This window comes from Carcharodon carcharias (genome assembly GCF_017639515.1).
Source record: "Carcharodon carcharias isolate sCarCar2 chromosome 33 unlocalized genomic scaffold, sCarCar2.pri SUPER_33_unloc_1, whole genome shotgun sequence".
NCBI lineage: Eukaryota > Metazoa > Chordata > Chondrichthyes > Lamniformes > Lamnidae > Carcharodon > Carcharodon carcharias.
Genome location: NW_024470690.1, coordinates 894,549 through 919,629, shown reverse-complemented (window position 1 = coordinate 919,629; position 25,081 = coordinate 894,549). Strand labels below are relative to the sequence as shown.

The 25,081-nt window shown below is 51.2% G+C and overlaps 1 protein-coding gene across 4 annotated transcripts in view; it reads left to right on the top strand.

Annotated features, from left to right (window-relative positions):
- The window catches only part of neurl4 (neuralized E3 ubiquitin protein ligase 4), a 250,673-nt gene that overhangs the window by 56,163 nt on the left and 169,429 nt on the right, over positions 1-25,081 (top strand). For all 4 annotated transcript variants that reach the window (XM_041181342.1, XM_041181341.1, XM_041181340.1 and 1 more), the window contains exon 4: positions 7,643-7,754. In XM_041181342.1, the coding sequence (XP_041037276.1) occupies positions 7,643-7,754 (112 nt within the window). The remainder of the gene's footprint in view (positions 1-7,642; positions 7,755-25,081) is intronic.

The following is a 25,081-nucleotide window of genomic DNA, read 5'->3' as shown; positions in this document are numbered from 1 at the left end:
GTACTCCTTCCTGAGGTAAGGGGACCAAAACTGCATGCAGTACTCCAGGTGAAGTCTAACTAACATTCTATGCAATTGAAGCAAGACTTCACTACTCCTGCACTCAAATTATTTTTTTATTATTCATTCACAGGATGTGGGCTTCACTGGCTGGGCCAGCATTTATTTCCCATCCCTAGTTGCCCCTTGAGAAGGTGGTGGTGAGCTGCCTTCTTGAACCGCTGCAGTCCATGTGGTGTAGGTACACCCACCGTGCTGTTAGGGAGGGAGTTCCAGGATTTGGACCCAGCGACAGTGAAGGAATGGCTGATATATTTCCAAGTTAGGATGGCGAGTGACTTGGAAAGGAATTTCTAGGGAATTTCCCATGTGTCTGCTGCCCTTGTCCTTCTAGATGGTAGTGGTCGTGGGTTTAGAAGGTGCTGTCTAAGGATCCTTGGTGAATTCCTGCAGTGCATCTTGTAGATGGTACACACACTGCTGCTACTGTGCGTCAGTGATGGAGGGAGTGAATGTTTGTGGATGGGGTGACAATCAAGCGCGTTGCTTTGTCCTGGACGATGTTGAGCTTCTTGAGTGTTGTGGGAGCTGTACTCATCCAGGCAAGATTCCATCACACTCCTGACTTGTGCCTTGTAGATGGTGGACTGGCTTTGACAAGTCAGGGATGAACATCCCCACTTCTGACCTTATGATGTAAGGAAAGTCACAGGATTCCCAGCCTCTGACCTGCTCTTGTAGCCGCAGTATTTATATGGCTAGTCCAGTTCAGTTTCTGGTCAATGGTAACCCCCAGGATGTCGATACTGGGAGATTCAGTGACAGTGATGCCATTGAACATCAAGGGACGATGGTTAGATTCTCTCTTGTTGGAGATGGTTATTGCCTGACACTTGTGTGGGGTGAATGTTACTTGCCACTTGTCAGCCCAAGCCTGGATATTGTCCAGGTCTTGCTGCATTTGGACATGGACTGCTTCAGTATCTGAGGAGTCGCGAAGGGTGCTGAACATTGTGCAATCATCAGTGAACATCCCCACTTCTGACCTTATGATGGAAGGAAGGTCATTGATGAAGCAGCTGAAGATGGTTGGGCCGAGGACACTACCCTGAGGAATTCCTGCAGTGATGTCCTGGAGCTGAGATGACTGACCTCCAACACCCACAACCATCTTCCTTTGTGTTAGGTATGACTCCAACCAGCAGAGAGTTTTCTCCCTGATTCCCATTGACTCCAGTTTTGCTAGGGCTCCTTGATGTCACACTCGGTCAAATGCTGCCTTGATGTCAAGGGCAGTCACTCTCACCTCGGCTTGGGAGTTCGGCTCTTTTGCCCATGTTTGAACCAAGGCTGTAATGAGGTCAGGAGCTGAGTGGCCCTGGCGGAACCCAAACTGGGCATCAGTGAGCAGGTTATTGCTAAGCAAATGCCGCTTGATAGCACTGTTGATGACCCCTTCCATTACTTTACTGATGATCGAGAGTAGACTGATGGGGCGGTAATTGGCCGGGTTGGATTTGTCCTGCTTTTTGTGTACAGGACACACCTGGGCAATTTTCCACATAGCTGGGTAGATGCCAGTGTTGTAATTGCACTGGGACAGCTTGGCTAGGGGCACGGCAAGTTCTGGAGCACAAGCCTATAGTATTATTGCTGGAATATTGTCAGGACCCACAGCCTTTGCAGTATCCAGTGCCTTCAGCCGTTCCTTGATATCACGTGGAGTGAATCAAATTGGCTGAAGACTGGCATCTGTGATGCTGGGGACCTCCGGAGGAGGCTGACATGGATCATCCACTCAGCACTTCTGGCTGAAGATTGTAGCAAATGCTTCAGCCTTATCTGTTGCACTGATGTGCTGGGCTCCTCCATCATTGAGGATGGGGATATTTGTGGAGCCTCCTCCTCCAGTGAGTTGTTTAATTGTCCACCACCATTCACAACTGGATGTGGCAGGACTGCAGAGCTGAGATCTGATCCGTTGGTTGTGGGATCGCTTAGCTCTGTCCATCACTTGTTGCTAATGCTGTTTGGCACGCAAGTAGTCCTGCGTTATAGCTTCAGCAGGTTGGCACCTCATTTTTAGGTATGCCTGGTGCTGCTCCTGACACGCCCTCCTGCACTCTTCATTGAACCAGGGTTGATCCCCTGGCTTGATGGTAATGGTAGAGAGGGGGATATGCTAGGCCATGAGGTTACAGATTGTGTTCAAGTACAATTCTGCTGCTGCTGAACCTCATGGATGCCCAGTCACGAGTTGCTAGATCTGTTTGAAATCTATCCCATTTAGCACGGTGGTAGTGCCACACATCACGATGGAGGGTATCCTCAATGTGAAGGTGGGACTTCATCCCCACAATGACTGTGTGGTGGTCACTCCAACCGATACTGTCATGGACAGATGCATCTGCAGCAGGCAGGTTGGTGAGGATGAGGTCAAGTATGTTTTTCCCTCTTGTTGGTTCCCTCACCACCTGCTGCAGACCCAGTCTAGCAGCTATGTTAGGCTATGAGGCAATGCTACTGAGCCATTCTTGGCGATGGACATTGAAGTCCCCACCCAGAGTACATTCTGCACCCTTACCACCCTCAGTGCTTCCTCCAAGTGGTGTTCAACATGGAGGAGGCACTGATCCATCAGCTGAGGGAGGGCGGTACGTGGTAATCAGCAAGTTTCCTTGCCCATGTTTGACCTGATGCCATGAGACTTCATGAGGTCCGGAGTCAATGTTGAGGACTCCCAGAGCAACTCCCTCCCGACTGTATACCGCTGTGCAGCCCGCTCTGCTGGGCCTGCCCTGCCGGTGAAACAGGACATACCCAGGGATGGTGATGGTGGTGTCTGGGACATTATCTGTAAGGTATGATTCTGTGAGGATGACAAGTCCTTGAGACAGCTCTCCCAATTTTGGCACCTGCCCCCAGCTGTGAGTAAGGAGGAGTTTGCAGGGTCGACAGGGCTGAGTTTGTCGTCATGGTTTCCAGTGCCTCTTGCGAAAAAGACTGATGCACCATTAGCCTTTCTAATTACTTGCTGCACCTGTAAGTTAGCCTTCAGTGATTCCAGGTCCCTTCGTACATCTACACTTCCTCATCTCTTTAAGAAATACTCTGTGCCTCTGTTTCTCCCATCAAAGTGGATAATTTTTCCATCTGCTATGTTCTTGCCCGCTTGCTAAGTCTGTCCAAACCCCCTTGAAGCTGCTTTGCACTTTCCTCACAACAAACATTCCCCCCTAGCTTCGTGTCACCCGTAAACTTGGAAATATTACATTTGGACCCCACGTCCAGATCATTGATACAGATTGTGAACAGCTGGGGCCCAAGTACTGATCCTTGCAGGACCCCACTAGTCCGAGCCTGCTAATGTGAGGGTGACCCATTTATTCCTACTCTCTGGTTTCTGCCTGTTTACCAATCCTTAATCCATGTCAGCATATTGCTTCCTATCATGTGTGTTCATTTTGCTAACCAACCTGCAGTGGGGGACTTTATCAAAACCCTTCTGAAAATCAAACTACACCACGGTCACCGACTCCCCCTTTTCAATTCTGTTTGTAACATCCTCAAAAAACTCCAACAGGTCATCAAACATGGTTTTCCATTCATAAATCCATCTTGACTATTTCCAATCAGATCATTATTGTCTAAGTGTCCATTTATCGCATCCTTTATAATAGATTCCAGCATTTTCCCTACTACTGATGTAAGGCTAAGAGGTCTGCACTTCCCTGTTATCTCTCTCCCTCCCTTCTTAAACAGTGGGATGACATTTGCTATCTTCCAATCTGCAGGAACCATTCCAGAATCTGTAGAAGTTTAGATGATGATCGCCAATGCATCCAGTATCTCTATAGTAACCTCTTTCAACACTCTGGGATGCAGAATATCAGGTCCCGGGGACTTATCAACCTTCAGTCCCCTTAATTTCTCCAATACAACTTCTTACTAATAATAATTTCCTTCAACTCCTCATTCTCCCTCGTCCCTTGGTTCTCTAAATCTGGGAGATTTCTTGTATCTTCCTCAGTGAAAACAGACACAAAGTAATCATTTAACTTCTCTGCCATTTCTCTATTCCCCATTTTAAGTTCTGCCTCTGCCTGCAATGGGCCCACATTTGTCTTAGCCAAACATTTCCTTTTTACACACCTATAGAAACTTTTACACTTTGTTTTTATGTCTTTTGCTAGTTTACATTCATATTCTGTTCTCCCTTTATCGGTTTCTTGGCCCTCTTTTTCTGTTTTCGAAAATGCTCCCAATCCTCAGGTTTGTGACTATTTCTGGCAACTTTATCAGCCTTTTCTTTTAATCCCATACAATCCTTAACTTCCTTTGCTGGCCACGGTTGCAGACGGTAGCGAGTTAGGAACAGTAAATTGTGTCGATGGAAGCAGGAGGGCTACATGTTGACATAGAAGTGGCCAAAACGACGGCAGTTCAACGTGGGAACATATGAGGCTGTTTACTTTGGATCGCAGAAAGTCGAATTGTGTGCTGATATGCTAGCTGCTGCAGACAAACATTTGGACGCGCAAATCACTTAAAACATCTGCACAGTTTGAGAGAGAAAACAATCGGAGGCGAGTGGTCCCATTGGCCTTTAACTCAAGCAGATTGGAATATGAATGTGAGGAGGTGATCCTTCAGTTGCACAGAACTTTGGTCTGACCCCATCTGGCACAACTGTGTTCAGTCCATGCACTGCAACTCAGGGAGTATATATTGGCCTTGGGGTAGACAGCAGGTTCACCAGAATTGGCTCCTGGTCAAACAATGCCTTGATTTTAAAATTCTCATCCTTATCCACGAATCCCTCGGAGGCCTCACCCTTCACTATCTCTGTAATCTCCTCCAACCATCTCTGTAATCTCCTCCAGCCCCACAAGCGTCTCTGTAATCTCCAGCCCCACAACCATCTCTGTAATCTCCTCCAACCATCTCTGTAATCTCCTCCAGCCCCACAAGCATCTCTGTAATCTCCAGCCCCACAACCATCTCTGTAATCTCCTCCAGCCCCACAACCATCTCTGTAATCTCCTCCAACCACACAAGCATCTCTGTAATCTCCAACCCCACAACCATCTCTGTCATCTCCTCCAGCCCCACAACCATCTCCGTAATCTCCTCCAGCTCCACAACCATCTCTGTCATCTCCTCCAGCCCCACAACCATCTCCGTAATCTCCTCCAGCTCCACAACCATCTCTGTCATCTCCTCCAGCCCCACAACCATCTCTGTAATCTCCTCCAGCCGCACAAGCATCTCTGCACTCCTATAGTTCCGCCCTCTTTGTATCTCCGATTTCCATAGCTCCACTCTGGTGGCCGTGCCTTCAGCTGCCTGAGCCCTAAGCTCTGGGATTCCCTCCCTACACCCCTGCCTCTCACTTTCGTCCTGTAAAAGACTCCTCAAAACTGACCTCTGACCAAACTTTTGGTCATCTGACCTAATATCTGCTTATAAATTTTTGCCATTGGGCCAAACCAACTTGCTTTGTACTCCTTTAAGGTGTTCACAATGATCAAAGGATTGAATAGGTTAGACACGGAGAATCGCCTTAAAATGAGAGGGGGCTTATTTAGGATTGCAATCAGCAAACCCTTCTCCACAGTGGGAATCTGGAATTCTCTTTACCTAGATGGCTGCTGGGTTAATTGAAATTTTCAAGACCAAGTTTGATGGATGTTTTATTCTTTTTGTCCAGGAATATTGAGGGATGTGGCTATGGGGTGGGTTGTTAATATTTACTGTTGGTCAAACCCCTCCCTGTGATTGACAGGACATGCTTCAGGTAAGCATGATACACTTAACGATGGAGTTCATGGGACAGACTTCATTCCTTAACAGTGTAGGTGATTCCTTCATCAAAACAAAGTGGCTGTCAGTTTCGTCATCTTTTGAACACTCCAAATAAACTGTATCAAACCATGATCCCTTATACACTGCGCTTTGCTGACATCACTGTCACAGGTAAGGCTTCATGGCATATCCATTTGTGAATTCTTCTATTCACATTAACAATCATGGTTTTTTACTCCAAAGCTACTTCCCTCAGACAAGACTTCCTGACTTAACTATTCCAAATTATTTGAAGAGTTTTTTCTTTATTAACGCCTATTTTCCTGTACTGTAGTTAATGGATTTCTTGACCTGTGTTTATCACTATAGTCTCTAGTTATACCACAACCACTTCTAGCTGACGCTGTTACTGTCCCATATTCCCTTAGACAAGCATGTCCTGTATGTAACAATCAGACACTAGGAAGCAGGACAAGCCACACTTGCTCCTCATGCCACTTTGCCCTCTGTTCCCGCTGACCTGCATTGGGGATCCCTCGATTTTAAAATTCTCATCTTTTTCAAAATCCTCCATAGTCTTGCCCCTTCCCTCTCTCTGTAATCCCCTCCCAACCCCACATCCCTCCGAGATCTCAGCTCCTCTCTGTAACCTCTTGAGCACCCCTGATTTCTTTTCCTCTTCATCACTAACTGCACCTTCAGCTGCCAAGGCCCTAAACAGTGGAGCTGCCTCCCTAACCATCTCTTCCTATCTGTCATTTCATCTTCAATATGCTAGTTAAAACATATCTCTTTGCCCAAGTTTTTGATCATTGATTATCTCCTCCTTTAGTTTGGTTACAAATTGGATTACTAATGCTATTATGAAGCACCTTAGGATGATTTATTACGTTAAAGATGCCTTTGAAATACATGTGTACCTTTACAAGATATCCAATGCCTCTGTCCCTGCCTCTTCATCTCCTCCCTCTCCCTCTTCTTGAGGCGTTGCTAGCCTCGGTAATATAGCTGAGATCAGCTACACAATGGTTGTGTTGTGAGGCAAAGGCCTCTCATGATCCTGACCACCTTTATTGGGTGTTTTGTTGACAGATCGGCTATGATATTGCTCATGTGCCAGATGATACAAAAGGAGTTTTATTTCATTTAAAACCCAGCATATCCCATCCTTTTTGAGGCTTTGAGTTCTAGTGTTGCGGCTACCACTAGCTGAGGTCATTCAGAGCTCAATTGCTCTATAGGTTTTTTTTGCTTTATTGTTTCGTGAGATTTGGGTATCACTGGCAAGGTCAGCATTTGTTGCCCATCCCTAACTGCCCTTCAACTGAGTTGCTTGCTTCAGAGGGCAGTTAAGAGTCAACCAGATGACTGTGGGTCTGGAGTCACATGTAGGCCAGGCCAGGTAAACCCTAAAGGACATAAATGAACCAGATGGGCTCTCATAACATTCGATGATTAGTTTCAGGGTCACCATTACTGAGACTAGCTTTATATTCCAGATTTTATTAATTGAATTTAAATTCCACCAGCTGTCATAGTGGGATTCGAACCCATGCCCCTAGGGCATTAGCCTGGCCTGATTTAAAGGCCAGATGAAATGCCTGATTTTCTCCTCCTTCAAAATATGGCTATTAAGGTGAGTATGTGCTTGCAGATATTCTGGCCCCTGTGTCATTAGAGTTGTGGAGGGTTAATTGTCTCTGTCTTCCCCTTTTTTTGTATTTTAATAAAAAATATTGTGTTAACTTAAAGCTGAATGTGTTTGTAACATCTCACTTTGCTCTATATCAAAGATTAATTTCTCCTCTCCCACTGCCCCATCCACCCCTGCAAACAGATCCGGATTGACAAGTTGGTTGACAAGTGGTCGGGTTCGATAGAGATCGGTATCACCATGCACAACCCAAACAACTTGGACTACCCAGCAACAATGACCAATCTCCGATCAGGTCAGGAGTTCCTCCTTTGATGCCCTTGTGTTGCAAAACTAAGATACATAACTCAGTTGGCTGGATGGCTGGTTTGTGATGCAGAGTGACACCAACAGCATGGGTTCAGTTCAAACCTGCTGAGGTCATTCATGAAGGCCCTGCCATCTCAGCCTTGCCCCTTGCCTGAGGTGCAGTGACCCTGGGGTTAAACTCACCACCAGTCGTCTCTCTCTCTAATGAGAGAGCAGCCTGTGGTCCTCTGGGACTAAGGTGACTTTCATTTCATTTTCTGTAAGCTTGAACATATCCAAAACTTGAATGTTGCTGAAGAGAGAGACATGTTGCCAAAGCTTTTCACCTTGCACTCATCAGGACAAACGCAAGAATACCAAATTTCAAACAATCTTAATTCATACGACAGGAAAAACGGGTGATTAGTTGGCAAGTCGACTCTGATGGGCCAAGGCATTGCCAAGGAGAAAGAAACGAGGAACCATAGGCTCCCCAAGCTCCTGGATGATTCAAAAAAGCCACTAGGCTTTGAATATGTTCCTTTTGTTTGCATAGAAGAGGTCCCTGCGTATGAATGTGTATTGCTTCCAGCAAGCATAAATGAGCCACATGAGGAGCTGGATTGATTATCTTAAATTGGATGTTAGTGTAGTTATTAGCACACTCAGGATTGTTCAGCCAGTGTGGTCCAATCACAGTCACATCTAACAGTAGATGTTTGGTTTTGGGTTTTGCAAGTGTGGGTTGGTTGAGTACGGTACAACTGTGGAATCTTTCACCCCCACCTCAGAGGGCAGACGATGCCTTGGTTTAATGTTTTTCACAAAAACAGGCATCTCTAACAGCACTCGCTCAGGACTGACACTGAAGGGAGATCAGAGGAGTTCTCCCTGGTGTCAAGGGCAGCATTTATCCCATAACCAACATGCCAATGCTATTTGTGGCATTTTGCTGTGTGTAAATGGCTACCTACATGTCGACATTGAGTGCTCTTCAAAAGCACATCATTCACTCATGACCCTTCCTTGGATATGGTTTTGTGGGTACTGCTAGCTCTCTGATAACCACACCTAGGTGGTCAGAGCTTGCTTGCCAGCTCAGATGGTGAGTGCCAGCAGGCAGATTAAGGGGCATTGCAAGCCAGCTGGTTGCTGCCCTTGCCCGATACCCTCACATGCACACTCTCCAAGAACAGACAGAGATTAGTGACAATGCACATGCTGTTCACTCCCACTGAGTCATGGAGGTTCAGCACAGGGACAAACCCCTTGTGCCGGGTTTTGTTAGAACAATCCAAAGCTCTATTTAACCCTCTTACCTTTCTCCAGGTTAAATATTCACCTTTTAATAGGCGTGGTGCTTTCTGCCACAAACCTTCCCTGCAACAAAGGAGACTGTGCTGCATCAAAACCCTGAATAATTTAAAATCTCTCAAAATCTCCACAGCCTTCCCTCTCGCAGTGGAATTAATCCCATGTCTCAGATCCCACCTCTGTGTGCAGCTTTCCATTCCACCCTCCAGCCCTGAGGTGCTCACACCTATCTTTAATTATTGAGATGGGAGTTCTCTGGAAATGCCAACATTGATTACTTATTCACGAGGGAGTGGTGGTAAGAGCACTCAGTGTTAGAGCAGACATACAGCAGTGTGAATACACACTTTGAGAGCAGAGAGACAGCGGTGTGAGTACACAGTGCTAGAGCAGAGAGACAGCGGTGTGAGTACACAGTGTGAGAGCAGAGAGACAGCGGTGTGAGTACACAGTGTGAGAGCAGAGAGACAGCGGTGTGGGTACACATTGTGAGAGCAGAGAGACAGCGGTGTGAGTACACAGTGTGAGAGCAGAGAGACAGCGGTGTGGGTACACAGTGTGAGAGCAGAGAGACAGCGGTGTGAATACACACACTGTGAAAGCAGAGAGACAGTGGTGTGAGTACACAATGTGAGAGCAGAGAGACAGCGGTGTGAATACACACTGTGAAAGCAGAGAGGCAGTGGTGTGGGTACACAGTGTGAGAGCAGAGAGACAGTGGTGTGAGTACACAGTGTCAGAGCAGAGAGACAGCGGTGTGAATACACACTGTGAAAGCAGAGAGTCAGTGGTGTGAGTACACAGGGCTAGAGCAGAGAGACAGTGGTCTGAGTACACAGTGCTAGAGCAGAGAGACAGCGGTGTGAGTACACATTGCTAGAGCAGAGAGACAACGGTGTGGGTACACAGTGTGAGAGCAGAGAGACAGCGGTGTTGGTACACAATGTGAGAGCAGAGAGACAGCGGTGTGAGTACACAGTGCTAGAGCAAAGAGACAGCGGTGTGAGTACACAGTGCTAGAGCAGAGAGACAGCGGTGTGAGTACACAGTGCTAGAGCAGAGAGACAGCGGTGTGGGTACACAGTGCTAGAGCAGAGAGACAGCGGTGTGGGTACACATTGTGAGAGCAGAGAGACAGCGGTGTGAGTACACAGTGTGAGAGCAGAGAGACAGCGGTGTGGGTACACAGTGCTAGAGCAGAGAGACAGCGGTGTGGGTACACAGTGCTAGAGCAGAGAGACGGCGGTGTGGGTACACATTGTGAGAGCAGAGAGACAGCGGTGTGAGTACACAGTGTGAGAGCAGAGAGACAGCGGTGTGGGTACACAGTGTAAGAGCAGAGAGACAGCGATGTGGGTACACAGTGCTAGAGCAGAGAGACAGCGGTGTGAGTACACAGTGCTAGAGCAGAGAGACAGCGGTGTGAGTACACAGTGCTAGAGCAGAAAGACAGCGGTGTGAGTACACAGTGAGAGCAGAGACACAGCTGTGTGGGTACACAGTGCTAGAGCAGAGAGACAGCGGTGTGAGTACACAGTGCTAGAGCAGAGAGACAGCGGTGTGAGTACACAGTGCTAGAGCAGAGAGACAGCGGTGTGAGTACACAGTGTGAGAGCAGAGAGACAGCGGTGTGAGTACACAGTGTGAAAGCAGAGAGACAGCGGCGTGAGTACATAGTGTGAGGGCAGAGAGACAGCGGCGTGAGTACACAGTGCGAGAGCAGAGAGACAGCGGTGTGAGTACAAAGTGCTAGAGCAGAGAGACAGCGGTGTGAGTACGCAGTGTGAGTGCAGACAGACAGCGGTGTGAGTACACAGTGCTAGAGCAGAGAGACAGCGGTGTGAGTACACAGTGCTAGAGCAGAGAGACTGCGGTGTGAGTATGCAGTGCTAGAGCAGAGAGACAGCGGTGTGAGTACACAGTGCTAGAGCAGAGAGACAGCAGTGTGAGTACGCGGTGCTAGAGAAGAGAGACAGCGGTGTGGGAACACAGACCTAGAGCAGAGCGACAGCGGTGTGGCTACACAGTTCTAGAGCTGAGAGACAGCGGTTTGACTACACAGTGTGAGAGCAGAGAGACAGCGGTGTGTGTACACAGTGCCGTATCAGAGAGACAGCGGTGTGAGTACACAGTGTCAGAGCAGAGAGACAACGGCGTGAGTACACAGTGTGAGAGCAGAGAGAGAGCGGTGTGAGTACACAGTGCTAGAGCAGAGAGACAGCGGTGTGAGTACACAGTGTGAGAGCAGAGAGACAGCGGTGTGAGTACACAGTGTGAAAGCAGAGAGACAGCGGCGTGAGTACATAGTGTGAGAGCAGAGAGACAGCAGTGTGAGTACACAGTGCTAGAGCAGAGAGACAGCGGTGTGAGTACACAGTGTGAGTGCAGACAGACAGCAGTGTGAGTACACAGTGCTAGAGCAGAGACACAGCGGTGTGAGTACACAGTGCTAGAGCAGAGAGACTGCGGTGTGAGTGCGCAGTGCTAGAGCAGAGAGACAGCGGTGTGAGTACACAGTGCTAGAGCAGAGAGACAGCGGTGTGAGTACGCGGTGCTAGAGAAGAGAGACAGCAGTGTGGGAACACAGACCTGGAGCAGAGAGACAGCGGTGTGGCTACACAGTTCTAGAGCTGAGAGTCAGCGGTTTGAGTACACAGTGTGAGAGCAGACAGACAGCGGTGTGTGTACACAGTGCTGTAGCAGAGAGACAGCGGTGTGAGTACACAGTGTCAGAGCAGGGAGACAGCGGTGTGAGTACACAGTGCTGGAGCAGAGAGACGGCGTTGTGAGTACCCAGTGCTGGAGCAGAGAGACAGCGGTGTGAGTACACAGTGTGAGAGCAGAGAGACAGCGTTGTGAGTACACAGTGTGAGAGCAGAGAAACAGCGGTGTGAGTACACAGTGCGAGAGCAGAGAGACAGTGGTGTGAGAACGCAGTGCGAGAGCAGAGAGACAGCGGTGTGAGTACACAGTGCTAGAGCAGAGACAGCGGTGTGAGTACGCGGTGCTAGAGAAGAGAGACAGCGGTGTGGGAACACAGACCTAGAGCAGAGAGACAGCGGTGTGGCTACACAGTTGTAGAGCTGAGAGACAGCGGTTTGAGTACACAGTGTGAGAGCAGAGAGACAGCGGTGTGTGTACACAGTGCTGTAGCAGAGAAACAGCGGTGTGAGTACACAGTGTCAGAGCAGGGAGACAGCGGTGTGAGTACACAGTTTCAGAGCAGAGAGACAGCGGTGTGAGTACACAGTGCTGGAGCAGAGAGACAGCGTTGTGAGTACCCAGTGCTGGAGCAGAGAGACAGCGGTGTGAGTACACAGTGTGAGAGCAGTGAGACAGCGGTGTGAGTACACAGTGTGAGAGCAGAGAGACAGCGGTGTGAGTCCACAGTGTCAGAGCAGAGAGACAGTGTTGTGAGTACACAGTGTGAGAGCAGCGAGACAGCGGTGTGAGTACACAGTCCTAGAACAGAGAGACAGCGGTGTGAGTACACAGTGCTAGAGCAGAGAGACAGCGGTGTGAGTACACTGTGGTAGAGCAGACAGACAGCAGTGTGAGTACACAGTGGTAGAGCAGAGAGACAGCAGTGTGAGTACACAGTGCTAGAGCAGAGAGGCAGCGGTGTGAGTACACAGTGTGAGAGCAGAGAGACAGCAGTGTGAGTACACCGTGCTAGAGCAGAGAGACAGCAGTGTGTGTACACAGTGCTAGAGCAGAGAGACAGCAGTGTGTGTACACAGTGCTAGAGCAGAGAGACAGCAGTGTGAGTACACAGTGTGAGAGCAGAGAGACAGCGGTGTGTGTGCACAATGCCGTAGCAGAGAGACAGCGGTGTGAGTACACAGTGTCAGAGCAGAGAGACAGCGGCGTGAGTACACAGTGTGAGAGCAGAGAGACAGCGGTGTGAGTACACAGTGCTAGAGCAGAGAGACAGCGGTGTGAGTACACAGTGCTAGAGCAGAGAGACAGTTGTGTGAGTACACAGTGTGAGTGCAGACAGACAGCGGTGTGAGTACACAGTGCTAGAGCAGAGAGACTGCGGTGTGAGTACACAGTGCTAGAGCAGAGAGACTGCGGTGTGATTACGCAGTGCTAGAGCAGAGAGACAGCAGTGTGAGTACACAGTGCTAGAGCAGAGAGACAGCGGTGTGAGTACGCGGTGCTAGAGAAGAGAGACAGCGGTGTGGGAACACAGACCTAGAGCAGAGAGACAGCGGTGTGGCTACACAGTTCTAGAGCTGAGAGTCAGCGGTTTGAGTACACAGTGTGAGAGCAGTGAGACAGCGGTGTGTGTACACAGTGCTATAGCAGAGAGACAGCGGTGTGAGTACACAGTGTCAGAGCAGGGAGACAGCGGTGTGAGTATACAGTTTCAGAGCAGAGAGACAGCGGTGTGAGTACACAGTGCTGGAGCAGAGAGACAGCGTTGTGAGTACCCAGTGCTGGAGCAGAGAGACAGCGGTGTGAGTACACAGTGTGAGAGCAGAGAGACAGCGGTGTGAGTACACAGTGTGAGAGCAGTGAGACAGCGGTGTGAGTCCAAAGTGTCAGAGCAGAGAGACAGCGTTGTGAGTACACAGTGTGAGAGCAGAGAAACAGCGGTGTGATTACACAGTGCTAGAGCAGAGAGACAGCGGTGTGAGTACACTGTGTTAGAGCAGAGAGACAGCAGTGTGAGTACACAGTGCTAGAGCAGAGAGACAGCGGTGTGAGTACGCAGTGCTAGAGCAGAGAGACAGCGGTGTGAGTACACAGTGCTCGAGCAGAGACAGCGGTGTGAGTACATGATGCTAGAGAAGAGAGACAGCGGTGTGGGAACACAGACCTAGAGCATAGAGACAGCGATGCGGCTACACAGTTCTAGAGCTGAGAGGCAGCGGTTTGAGTGCACAGTGTGAGAGCAGAGAGACAGCGGTCTGAGTACACAGTGTGAGAGCAGGGAGACAGCGGTGTGTGTACACAGTGCCGTAGCAGAGAGACAGCGGTGTGAGTACACAGTGTCAGAGCTGAGAGACAGCGGTGTGAGTACACAGTTTCAGAGCAGAGAGACAGCGGTGTGAGTACACAGTGCTGGAGCAGAGAGACAGCGTTGTGAGTACACAGTGTGAAAGCAGTGAGACAGCGGCGTGAGTACATAGTGTGAGAGCAGAGAGACAGCGGCGTGAGTGCGCAGTGCTAGAGCAGAGAGACTGCGGTGTGAGTACACAGTGCCAGAGCAGAGAGACAGCGGTGTGAGTACGCGGTGCTAGAGAAGAGAGACAGCGGTGTGGGAACACAGATCTAGAGCAGAGAGACAGCGGTGTGGCTACACAGTTGTAGAGCTGAGAGACAGCGGTTTGAGTACACAGTGTGAGAGCAGAGAGACAGCGGTGTGTGTACACAGTGCCGTAGCAGAGAGACAGCGGTGTGAGTACACGGTGTCAGAGCAGAGAGACAGCGGTGTGAGTACACAGTGCTGGAGCAGAGAGACAGCGTTGTGAGTACCCAGTGCTAGAGCAGAGAGACAGCGGTGTGAGTACACAGTGTGAGAGCAGAGAGACAACGGTGTGAGTACACAGTGTGAGAGCAGAGAGACAGCGGCGTAAGTCCACAGTGTGAGAGCAGAGAGACAGCGTTGTGAGTACACAGTGTGAGAGCAGAGAAACAGCGGAGTGAGTACACAGTGTGATAGCAGCGAGACAGCGGTGTGAGTACACAATGCTAGATCAGAGAGACAGCGGTGTGAGTACACAGTGGCAGAGCAGAGAGACAGCAGTGTTAACTACACAGTGCTAGAGCATAGAGACAGCGGTGTGAGTACACAGTGTCAGAGCAGAGAGACAGCGGTGTGAGTACGCAGTGTGAGAGCAGAGAGACAGCGGTGTGAGTACACAGTGCTAGAGCAGAGAGACAGCGGTGTGAGTACACAGTGTGAGAGCAGAGAGACAGCGGTGTGAGTACACAGTATCAGAGCAGAGAGACAGCGGTGTGAGTAAACAGTGTGAGAGCAGAGATACAGCGGTGTGGGTACACAATGTGAAAGCAGAGAGACAGCGGTGTGAGTACACAGGGCTAGAGCAAAGAGATGGCGGTGTGGGTTCACAGTGTCAGAGCAGAGAGACAGCGGTGTGGGTACACAGTGCTAGAGCAGAGAGACAGCGGTGTGATTACCCAGTGCTAGAGCAGAAAGACAGCGGTGTGAGTACACAGTGTGAGAGCAGAGACACCGCAGTGTGGGTACACAGTGCTAGAGCAGAGAGACAGCGGTGTGAGTATACAGTGCTAGAGCAGAGAGACAGCGGTGTGAGTACACAGTGCTAGAGCAGAGAGACAGCGGTGTGAGTACACAGTGTGAGAGCAGAGACACAGCGGCGTGAGTACACAGTGTGAGTGCAGAGAGACAGCGGCGTGAGTACACAGTGTGAAAGCAGAGAGACAGTGGTGTGAGTACACAGTGCTAGAGCAGAGAGACAGTGGTGTGAGTACACAGTGTGAGAGCAGAGAGACAGCGGTGTGAGTACATAGTGTGAGAGCAGAGATACAGCGGCGTGAGTACACAGTGCTAGAGCAGAGAGACAGCGGTATGAGTACGCAGTGTGAGTGCAGACAGACAGCGGTGTGAGTACACAGTGCTAGAGCAGAGAGACAGCGGTGTGAGTACACAGTGCTAGAGCAGAGAGACTGTGGTGTGAGTATGCAGTGCTAGAGCAGAGAGACAGCGGTGTGAGTACTCAGTGCTAGAGCAGAGAGACAGCGGTGTGAGTACGCGGTGCTAGGGAAGAGAGACAGCAGTGTGGGAACACAGACCTAGAGCAGAGCGACAGCGGTGTGCCTACACAGTTCTAGAGCTGAGAGACAGCGGATTGACTACACAGTGTGAGAGCAGAGAGACAGCGGTGTGTGTGCACAATGCCGTAGCAGAGAGACAGCGGTGTGAGTACACAGTGTCAGAGCAGAGAGACAGCGGCGTGAGTACACAGTGTGAGAGCAGAGAGACAGCGGTGTGAGTACACAGTGCTAGAGCAGAGAGACAGCGGTGTGAGTACACAGTGCTAGAGCAGAGAGACAGTGGTGTGAGTACACAGTGTGAGTGCAGACAGACAGCGGTGTGAGTACACAGTGCTAGAGCAGAGAGACTGCGGTGTGATTACGCAGTGCTAGAGCAGAGAGACAGCAGTGTGAGTACACAGTGCTAGAGCAGAGAGACAGCGGTGTGAGTACGCGGTGCTAGAGAAGAGAGACAGCGGTGTGGGAACACAGACCTAGAGCAGAGAGACAGCGGTGTGGCTACACAGTTCTAGAGCTGAGAGTCAGCGGTTTGAGTACACAGTGTGAGAGCAGTGAGACAGCGGAGTGTGTACACAGTGCTGTAGCATAGAGACAGCGGTGTGAGTACACAGTGTCAGAGCAGGGAGACAGCGGTGTGAGTATACAGTTACAGAGCAGAGAGACAGCGGTGTGAGTACACAGTGCTGGAGCAGAGAGACAGCGTTGTGAGTACCCAGTGCTGGAGCAGAGAGACAGCGGTGTGAGTACACAGTGTGAGAGCAGAGAGACAGCGGTGTGAGTACACAGTGTGAGAGCAGAGAGACAGCGGTGTGAGTACACTGTGTTAGAGCAGAGAGACAGCAGTGTGAGTACACAGTGCTAGAGCAGAGAGACAGCGGTGTGAGTACGCAGTGCTAGAGCAGAGAGACAGCGGTGTGAGTACACAGTGCTCGAGCAGAGACAGCGGTGTGAGTACACGATGCTAGAGAAGAGAGACAGTGGTGTGGGAACACAGACCTAGAGCATAGAGACAGCGAAGCGGCTGCACAGTTCTAGAGCTGAGAGGCAGCGGTTTGAGTGCACAGTGTGAGAGCAGAGAGACAGCGGTGTGAGTACACAGTGTGAGAGCAGGGAGACAGCGGTGTGAGTACACAGTTTCAGAGCAGAGAGACAGCGGTGTGAGGACACAGTGGTAGAGCAGAGAGACAGCGGTGTGAGTACACAGTGCTAGAGCAGAGAGACAGCGGTGTGAGTACACAGTGGTAGAGCAGAGAGACAGCAGTGTGAGTACACAGTGCTAGAGCAGAGAGACAGCCGTGTGAGTACACAGTGTGAGAGCAGAGAGACAGCGTTGTGAGTACAGTGTAAGAGCAGAGAGACAGCGGTGTGAGTACACAGTGTGAGAGCAGAGAGACAGCGGTGTGAGTACACAGTGTGAGAGCAGCGAGACAGCAGTGTGAGTACACAGTGCTAGAGCAGAGAGACAGCGGTGTGAGTACACAGTGGTAGAGCAGAGAGACAGCAGTGTGAGTACACAGTGCTAGAGCAGAGAGACAGCTGTGTGAGTACGCGGTGCTAGAGAAGAGAGACAGCGGTGTGGGAAAACAGACCTAGAGCAGAGAGACAGCGGTGTGGCTACACAGTTGTAGAGCTGAGAGACAGCGGTTTGAGTACACAGTGTGAGAGCATAGAGACAGCGGTGTGTGTACACAGTGCCGTAGCGAAGAGACAGCGGTGTGAGTACACAGTTTCAGAGCAGAGAGACAGCGGTGTGAGTACACAGTGCTGGAGCAGAGAGACAGCGTTGTGAGTACACAGTGTGAGAGCAGAGAGACAGCTGTGTGGGTACACAGTGCTAGAGCAGAGAGACAGCGGTGTGAGTACACAGTGCTAGCAGAAAGACAGCGGTGTGGGTACACAGTGTGAGAGCAGAGAGACAGCGGTGTGAGTACACAGTGCTAGAACAGAGAGACAGCGGTGTGAGTACACAGTGCTAGAGGAGAGAGACAGCGGTGTGAGTACACAGTGTGAGTGCAGACAGACAGCGGTGTGAGTACACAGTGCTAGAGCAGAGAGACTGCGGTGTGAGTACACAGTGCTGGAGCAGAGAGACTGCGGTGTGAGTACGCAGTGGTAGAGCAGAGAGACAGCGGTGTGAGTACACAGTGCTAGAGCAGAGAGACAGCGGTGTGAGTACGTGGTGCTGGAGAAGAGAGACAGCCGTGTGGGAACACAGACCTAGAGCAGAGAGACAGCGGTGTGGCTACACAGTTTAGAGCTGAGAGACAGCGGTTTGACTACACAGTGTGAGAGCAGAGAGACAACGGCGTGAGTACACAGTGTGAGAGCAGAGAGACAGCGGTGTGAGTACTCAGTGCTAGAGCAGAGAGGCAGCGGTGTGAGTACACAGTGTGAGAGCAGAGAGACAGCGGTGTGAGTACACAGTGTGAAAGCAGAGAGAAAGCGGCGTAAGTACGTAGCGTGAGAGCAGAGAGACAGCGGTGTGAGTGCACAGTATCAGAGCAGAGAGACAGCGTTGTGAGTAAAAAGTGTGAGAGCAGAGATACAGCGGTGTGAGTACATAATGTGAAAGCAGAGAGACAGCGGTGTGAGTACACAGGGCTAGAGCAAAGAGACAGCGGTGTGGGTTCACAGTGTCAGAGCAGAGAGACAGCGGTGTGGGTACACAGTGCTAGAGCAGAGAGACAGCGGTGTGAGTACACAGTGTGAGAGCAGAGAGACAGCGCTGTGAGTACACAGTGTGAGAGCAGAGAGACAGCGGTGTGAGTACCCAGTGCTAGAGCAGAGAGACAGCCGTGTCGGTGCACAGTGCTAGAGCAGAGAGACAGCGGTGTGAGTACACAGTATGGGAGCAGGGAGACAGCGGTGTGAGTACACAGTGTCAGAGCAGAGAGAGAGCGGTGTCAGTACACAGTGTGAGATCAGAGAGACAGCGGTGTCAGTACAGAATGCTGGAGTAGAGAGACAGCGGTGTGAGTACACAGTGTGAGAGCAGAGAGACAGCGGTGTGAGTACACAGTGTCAGAGCAGAGAGACAGCGGTGTGAGTACACAATGTCAGAGCAGAGAGACAGCGGTGTGAGTACACCGTGTCAGAGCAGAGAGACAGCGGTGTGGGTACACAGTGCTAGAGCAGAGAGACAGCGGTGTCAGTACACAGTGTGAGAGCAGAGAGACAGCGGTGTGAGTACACAGTATCAGAGCAGAGAGACAGCGGTGTGAGTAAACAGTGTGAGAGCAGAGGTACAGCGGTGTGAGTACACAATGTGAAAGCAGAGAGACAGCGGTGTGAGTACACAGTGCTAGAGCAGAGAGACAGCGGTGTGAGTACACAGTGCTAGAGCAAAAAGACAGCGGTGAGAGTACACAGTGTGAGAGCAGAGAGACAGCGGTGTGAGTACACTGTGCTATAGCAGAGAGACAGCAGCGTGAGTACACAGTGCTGGAGCAGGGAGACAGCGGTGTGAGTGCACAGTGCTAGAGCAGCGAGACAGCGGTGTGAGTACTCCGTTTGAGAGCAGAGAGACAGCGGTGTGAGTGCACAGTGCTAGAGCAGAGAGACAGCGGTGTGAGTACACAGTGCTAGAGCAGAGAGACAGCGGTGTGAGTACACAGTGTGAGAGCTGAGAGACAGCGGTGTGAGTACACAGTGTGAGAGCAGAGAGACAGCAGTGTGAGTCCAGCGTGTGAGAGCAGAGAGACAGCGTTGTGAGTACACATTGTGAGAGCATAGAGACAGCGGTGTGAGTACACAGTGTGAGAGCAGCAAGACAGCAGTGTGAGTACACAGTGCTAGAGCAGAGAGACAGCGGTGTGAGTACACAGTGGTATAGCAGATAGACAGCGGTGTGAGTACACAGTGCTAGAACAGAGAGACAGCGGTGTGAGTACGCGGTGCTAGAGAAGAGAGTCAGCGGAGTGGGAACACAGACCTAGAGCAGAGAGACAGCAGTGTGGCTACACAGTTGTAGAGCTGAGAGACAGCGGTTTGAGTACACAGTGTGAGAGCAGTGAGACAGCGGTGTGTGTACACAGTGCCATAGCAGAGAGACAGCGGTGTGAGTACACAGTGTCAGAGCAGAGAGACAGCGGTGTGAGTCCACAGTGTCAGAGCAGAGAGACAGCGTTGTGAGTACACAGTGTGAGTGCAGATAAACAGCGGTGTGAGTACACAGTGTGAGAGCAGCGAGACAACGGTATGAGTACACAGTGCTAGAGCAGAGAGACAGCGGTGTGAGTACACAGTGGTAGAGCAGAGAGACAGCAGTGTGAGTATACAGTGCTACAGCAGAGAGACAGCGGTGTGAGTACACAGTGTCAGAGCAGAGAGACAGCGGTGTGAGTACACAGTGTCAGAGCAGAGAGACAGCGGTGTGAGTACACAGTGTCAGAGCAGAGAGACAGCGGTGTGGGTACACAGTGTGAGAGCAGAGAGACAGCGGCGTGAGTACACTGTGCTATAGCAGAGAGACAGCAGCGTGAGTACACAGTGCTGGAGCAGAGAGACAGCGGTGTGAGTACACTGCTGGAGCAGGGAGACAGCGGTGTGAGTACACTGCTGGAGCAGAGAGACAGCGGTGTGGCTACACAGTGCTAGAGCAGAGAGACAGCTGTGTGGGTACACAGTGCTAGAGCAGAGAGACAGCAGTGTGAGTACACAGTGTGAGAGCAGAGAGACAGCGGTGTGAGTACACAGTGCTAGAGCAGAGTGACAGCGGTGTGGGTACACAGTGCTAGAGCAGAGAGACAGCGGTGTGGGTACACATTGTGAGAGCAGAGAGACAGCGGTGTGAGTACACAGTGTGAGAGCAGAGACACAGCTGTGTGGGTACACAGTGTTAGCGCAGAGAGACAGCTGTGTGAGTACAAAGTGTCGGAGCAGAGAGACAGCGGTTTGACTACAAAGTGTCGGAGCAGAGAGACAGCGGTGTGAGTCCACAGTGTCAGAGCTGAGAGACAGCGGTGTGAGTACACAGTGCTAGAGCAGAGAGACAGCAGTGTGGGTACACAGTGTCAGAGCAGAGAGGCAGTGGTGTGAGTACACAGTGTGAGAGCAGAGAGACAGCAGTGTGAGTACACAGTGCTAGAGCAGAGAGACAGCGGTGTGAGTACACAGTGTCAGAGCAGAGAGACAGCGGTATGAGTACACAGTGTCAGAGCAGAGAGACAGCGGTGTGAGTACACAGTGTCATTGCAGAGAGACGGCGGTGTGGGTACACAGTGCTAGAGCAGAGAGACAGCGGTGTGAGTACACAGTGTGAGAGCAGAGAGACAGCGGTGTGAGTACACAGTATGAGAGCAGAGAGACAGCGGTGTGAGTAAACAGTGTGAGAGCAGAGATACAGCGGTGTGAGTACACAATATGAAAGCAGAGAGACAGCGGTGCGAGTACACAGAGCTTGAGCAAAGAGACAGCGGTGTGAGTACACAGTGCTAGAGCAGAGAGACAGCGGTGTGAGTACACAGTGCTAGAGCAAAAAGACAGCGGTGTGAGTACACAGTGTCAGAGCAGAGAGACAGCGGTGTGGGTACACAGTGCTAGAGCAGAGAGACAGCGATGTGGGTACACATTGTGAGAGCAGAGAGACAGCGGTGTGAGTACACAGTGTGAGAGCAGAGAGACAGCGGTGTGGGTACACAGTGTGAGAGCAGAGAGACGGCGGTGTGGGTACACAGTGCTAGAGCAGAGAGACAGCAGCGTGAGTACACAGTGTGAGAGCAGAGAGACAGCGGTGTGGGTACACAGTGCTAGAGCAGAGAGACAGCGGTGTGGGTACACAGTGCTAGAGCAGAGAGACAGCGGTGTGGGTACACAGTGTGAGAGCGGAGAGACAGCGGTGTGAGTACACAGTGTGAGAGCAGAGAGACAGCGGTTAGAGTACACAGTGTGAGAGCAGAGAGACCGCGGTGTGAGTACACAGTGCTGGAGCAGAGAGACAGCGTTGTGAGTACACTGTGCTAGAGCAGAGAGACAGCAGTGTGAGTACACAGTCCTGGAGCAGAGAGACAGCGGTGTGAGTACACAGTGCTGTAGCAGAGAGACTGCGGTGTGAGTGCACAGTGCTAGAGCAGCGAGATAGCGGTGTGAGTACTCCGTGTGAGAGCAGAGATACAGCGGTGTGAGTGCACAGTGCTAGAGCAGAGAGACAGCGGTGTGAGTACACAGTGCTAGAGCAGAGAGACAGCGGTGTGAGTACACAGTGTGAGAGCAGAGAGACAGCGGTGTGAGTCCACAGTGTCAGAGCAGAGAGACAGCGTTGTGAGTACACAGTGTGAGAGCAGAGAGACAGTGGTGTGAGTACACAGTGTGAGAGCAGCGAGACAGCAGTGTGCGTACACAGTGCTAGAGAAGAGAGACAGCGGTGTGGGAACACAGACCTAGAGCAGAGAGACAGCGGCGTGGCTACACAGTTGTAGAGCTGAGAGACAGCGGTGTGAGTACACAGTGTCAGAGCAGAGAGACAGCGGTGTGAGTACACAGTTTCAGAGCAGAGAGACAGCGGTGTGTGTACACAGTGCTGGAGCAGAGAGACAGTGTTGTGAGTACCCAGTGCTGGAGCAGAGAGACAGTGGTGTGAGTACACAGTGTGAGAGCAGAGAGACAGCGGTGTGAGTACACAGTGTGAGAGCAGAGAGACAGCGGTGTGAGTACACAGTGTGAGAGCAGAGAGATAGCGGTGTGAGTACTCAGTGTGAGAGCAGAGAGACAGCGGTGAGAGTACACAGTGTGAGAGCAGAGAGACAGCGGTGTGAGTACACTGTGCTAGAGCAGAGAGACAGCAGCGTGAGTACACAGTGCTGGAGCAGAGAGACAGCGGTGTGAGTACACAGTGCTGAAGCAGAGAGACAGCGGTGTGAGTGCACAGTGCTAGAGCAGCGAGACAGCGGTGTGAGTACTCCGTGTGAGAGCAGAGAGACAGCAGTGTGAGTGCACACTGCTAGAGCAGAGAGACAGCGGTGTGAGTACACAGTGCTAGAGCAGAGAGACAGCGGTGTGAGTACACAGTGCTAGAGCAGGGAGACAGTGGTGTGAGTACACAGTGCTAGAGCAGGGAGACAGCGGTGTGAGTACACAGTGTGAGAGCAGAGAGACAGCGGTGTGAGTACACAGTGTGAGAGCAGAGAGACAGCAGTGTGAGTACACAGTGCTAGAGCAGAGAGACAGCGGTGTGAGTACACAGTGGTAGAGCAGAGAGACAGCGGTGTGAGTACACAATATGAAAGCAGAGAGACAGCGGTGTGAGTACACAGAGCTTGAGCAAAGAGACAGCGGTGTGAGTACACAGTGCAAGAGCAGAGAGACAGCGGTGTGAGTACACAGTGCTAGAGCAAAAAGACAGCGGTGTGAGTACACAGTGTCAGAGCAGAGAGGCAGCGGTGTGGGTACAGAGTGCTGGAGCACAGACAGCGGTGTGAGTACACAGTGTGAGAGCAGAGAGACAGCGGTGTGAGTACACAGTGCTAGAGCAGAGAGACAGCGGTGAGGGTACACAGTGCTAGAGCAGAGAGACAGCGGTGTGGGTACACATTGTGAGAGCAGAGAGACAGCGGTGTGAGTACACAGTGTGAGAGCAGAGAGACAGCGGTGTGGGTACACAGTGTGAGAGCAGAGAGACAGCTGTGTGGGTACACAGTGCTAGAGCAGAGAGACAGCAGTGTGAGTACACAGTGTGAGAGCAGAGAGACAGCGGTGTGAGTACACAGTGCTAGAGCAGAGTGACAGCGGTGTGGGTACACAGTGCTAGAGCAGAGAGACAGCGGTGTGGGTACACATTGTGAGAGCAGAGAGACAACGGTGTGAGTACACAGTGTGAGAGCAGAGAGACAGCGGTGTGAGTACACAGCGTGAGAGCAGAGAGAGAGCTGTGTGAGTACACAGTGTGAGATCAGTGAGACAGCGGTGTGAGTACAGAGTGCTGGAGCAGAGAGACAGCTGTGTGAGTACACAGTGTGAGAGCAGAGAGACAGCGGTTTGAATACAAAGTGTCGGAGCAGAGAGACAGCGGTGTGAGTCCACAGTGTCAGAGCAGAGAGACAGCGGTGTGAGTACACAGTGCTAGAGCAGAGAGACAGCGGTGTGAGTACACAGTGCTAGAGCAGAGAGACAGTGGTGTGAGTACACAGTGTGAGAGCAGAGAGACAGCGGTGTGAGTACACAGTGTGAGAGCGGAGAGATAGCGGTGTGAGTACACAGTGTGAGAGCAGACGGACAGAGGTGAGAGTACACAGTGTGAGAGCATTGAGACCGCGGTGTGAGTACACAGTGCTGGAGCAGAGAGACAGCGTTGTGAGTACACTGTGCTAGAGCAGAGAGACAGCAGTGTGAGTACACATTCCTGGAGCAGAGAGTCAGCGGTGTGAGTACACAGTGCTGGAGCAGAGAGATAGCGGTGTGAGTGCTCAGTGCTAGAACAGCGAGTCAGCGGTGTGAGTACTCCATGTGAGAGCAGAGAGACAGCGGTGTGAGTGCACAGTGCTAGAGCAGAGAGACAGCGGTGTGAGTACACAGTGCTAGCGCAGAGAGACAGCGGTGTGAGTACACAGTGTGAGAGCAGAGAGACAGCGGTGTGAGTACACAGTGCTAGAGCAGAGAGACAGCGGTGTGAGTCCAAAGTGTCAGAGCAGAGAGCGTTGTGAGTACACAGTGTGAGAGCAGAGAGACAGCGGTGTGAGTACACAGTGTGAGAGCCGCGAGACAGCAGTGTGAGTACACAGTGCTAGAGCAGAGAGACAGCGGTGTGAGTACACAGTGGTAGAGCAGAGAGACAGCAGTGTGAGTACACAGTGCTAGAGCAGAGAGACAGCTGTGTGAGTACGCGGTGCTAGAGAAGAGAGACAACGGTGTGGGAACACAGACCTAGAGCAGAGAGACAGCGGTGTGGCTACACAGTTGTAGAGCTGCGAGACAGCGGTGTGAGTACACAGTGTCAGAGCAGAGAGACAGCGGTGTGAGTACCCAGTTTCAGAGCAGAGAGACAGCGGTGTGAGTACACAGTGCTGGAGCAGAGAGACAGTGTTGTGAGTACCCAGTGCTGGAGCAGAGAGACAGCGGTGTGAGTTCACAGTGTGAGAGCAGAGAGACAGCGGTGTGAGTGCACAGTGTCAATGCAGAGAGGCAGCGTTGTGAGTACACAGTGTGAGAGCAGAGAAACAGCGGTGTGAGTACACAGTGTGAGAGCAGCGAGAAGCGGTGTGAGTACACAGTGCTAGAGCAGAGAGACAGCGGTGTGAGTACACAGTGTGAGAGCACAGA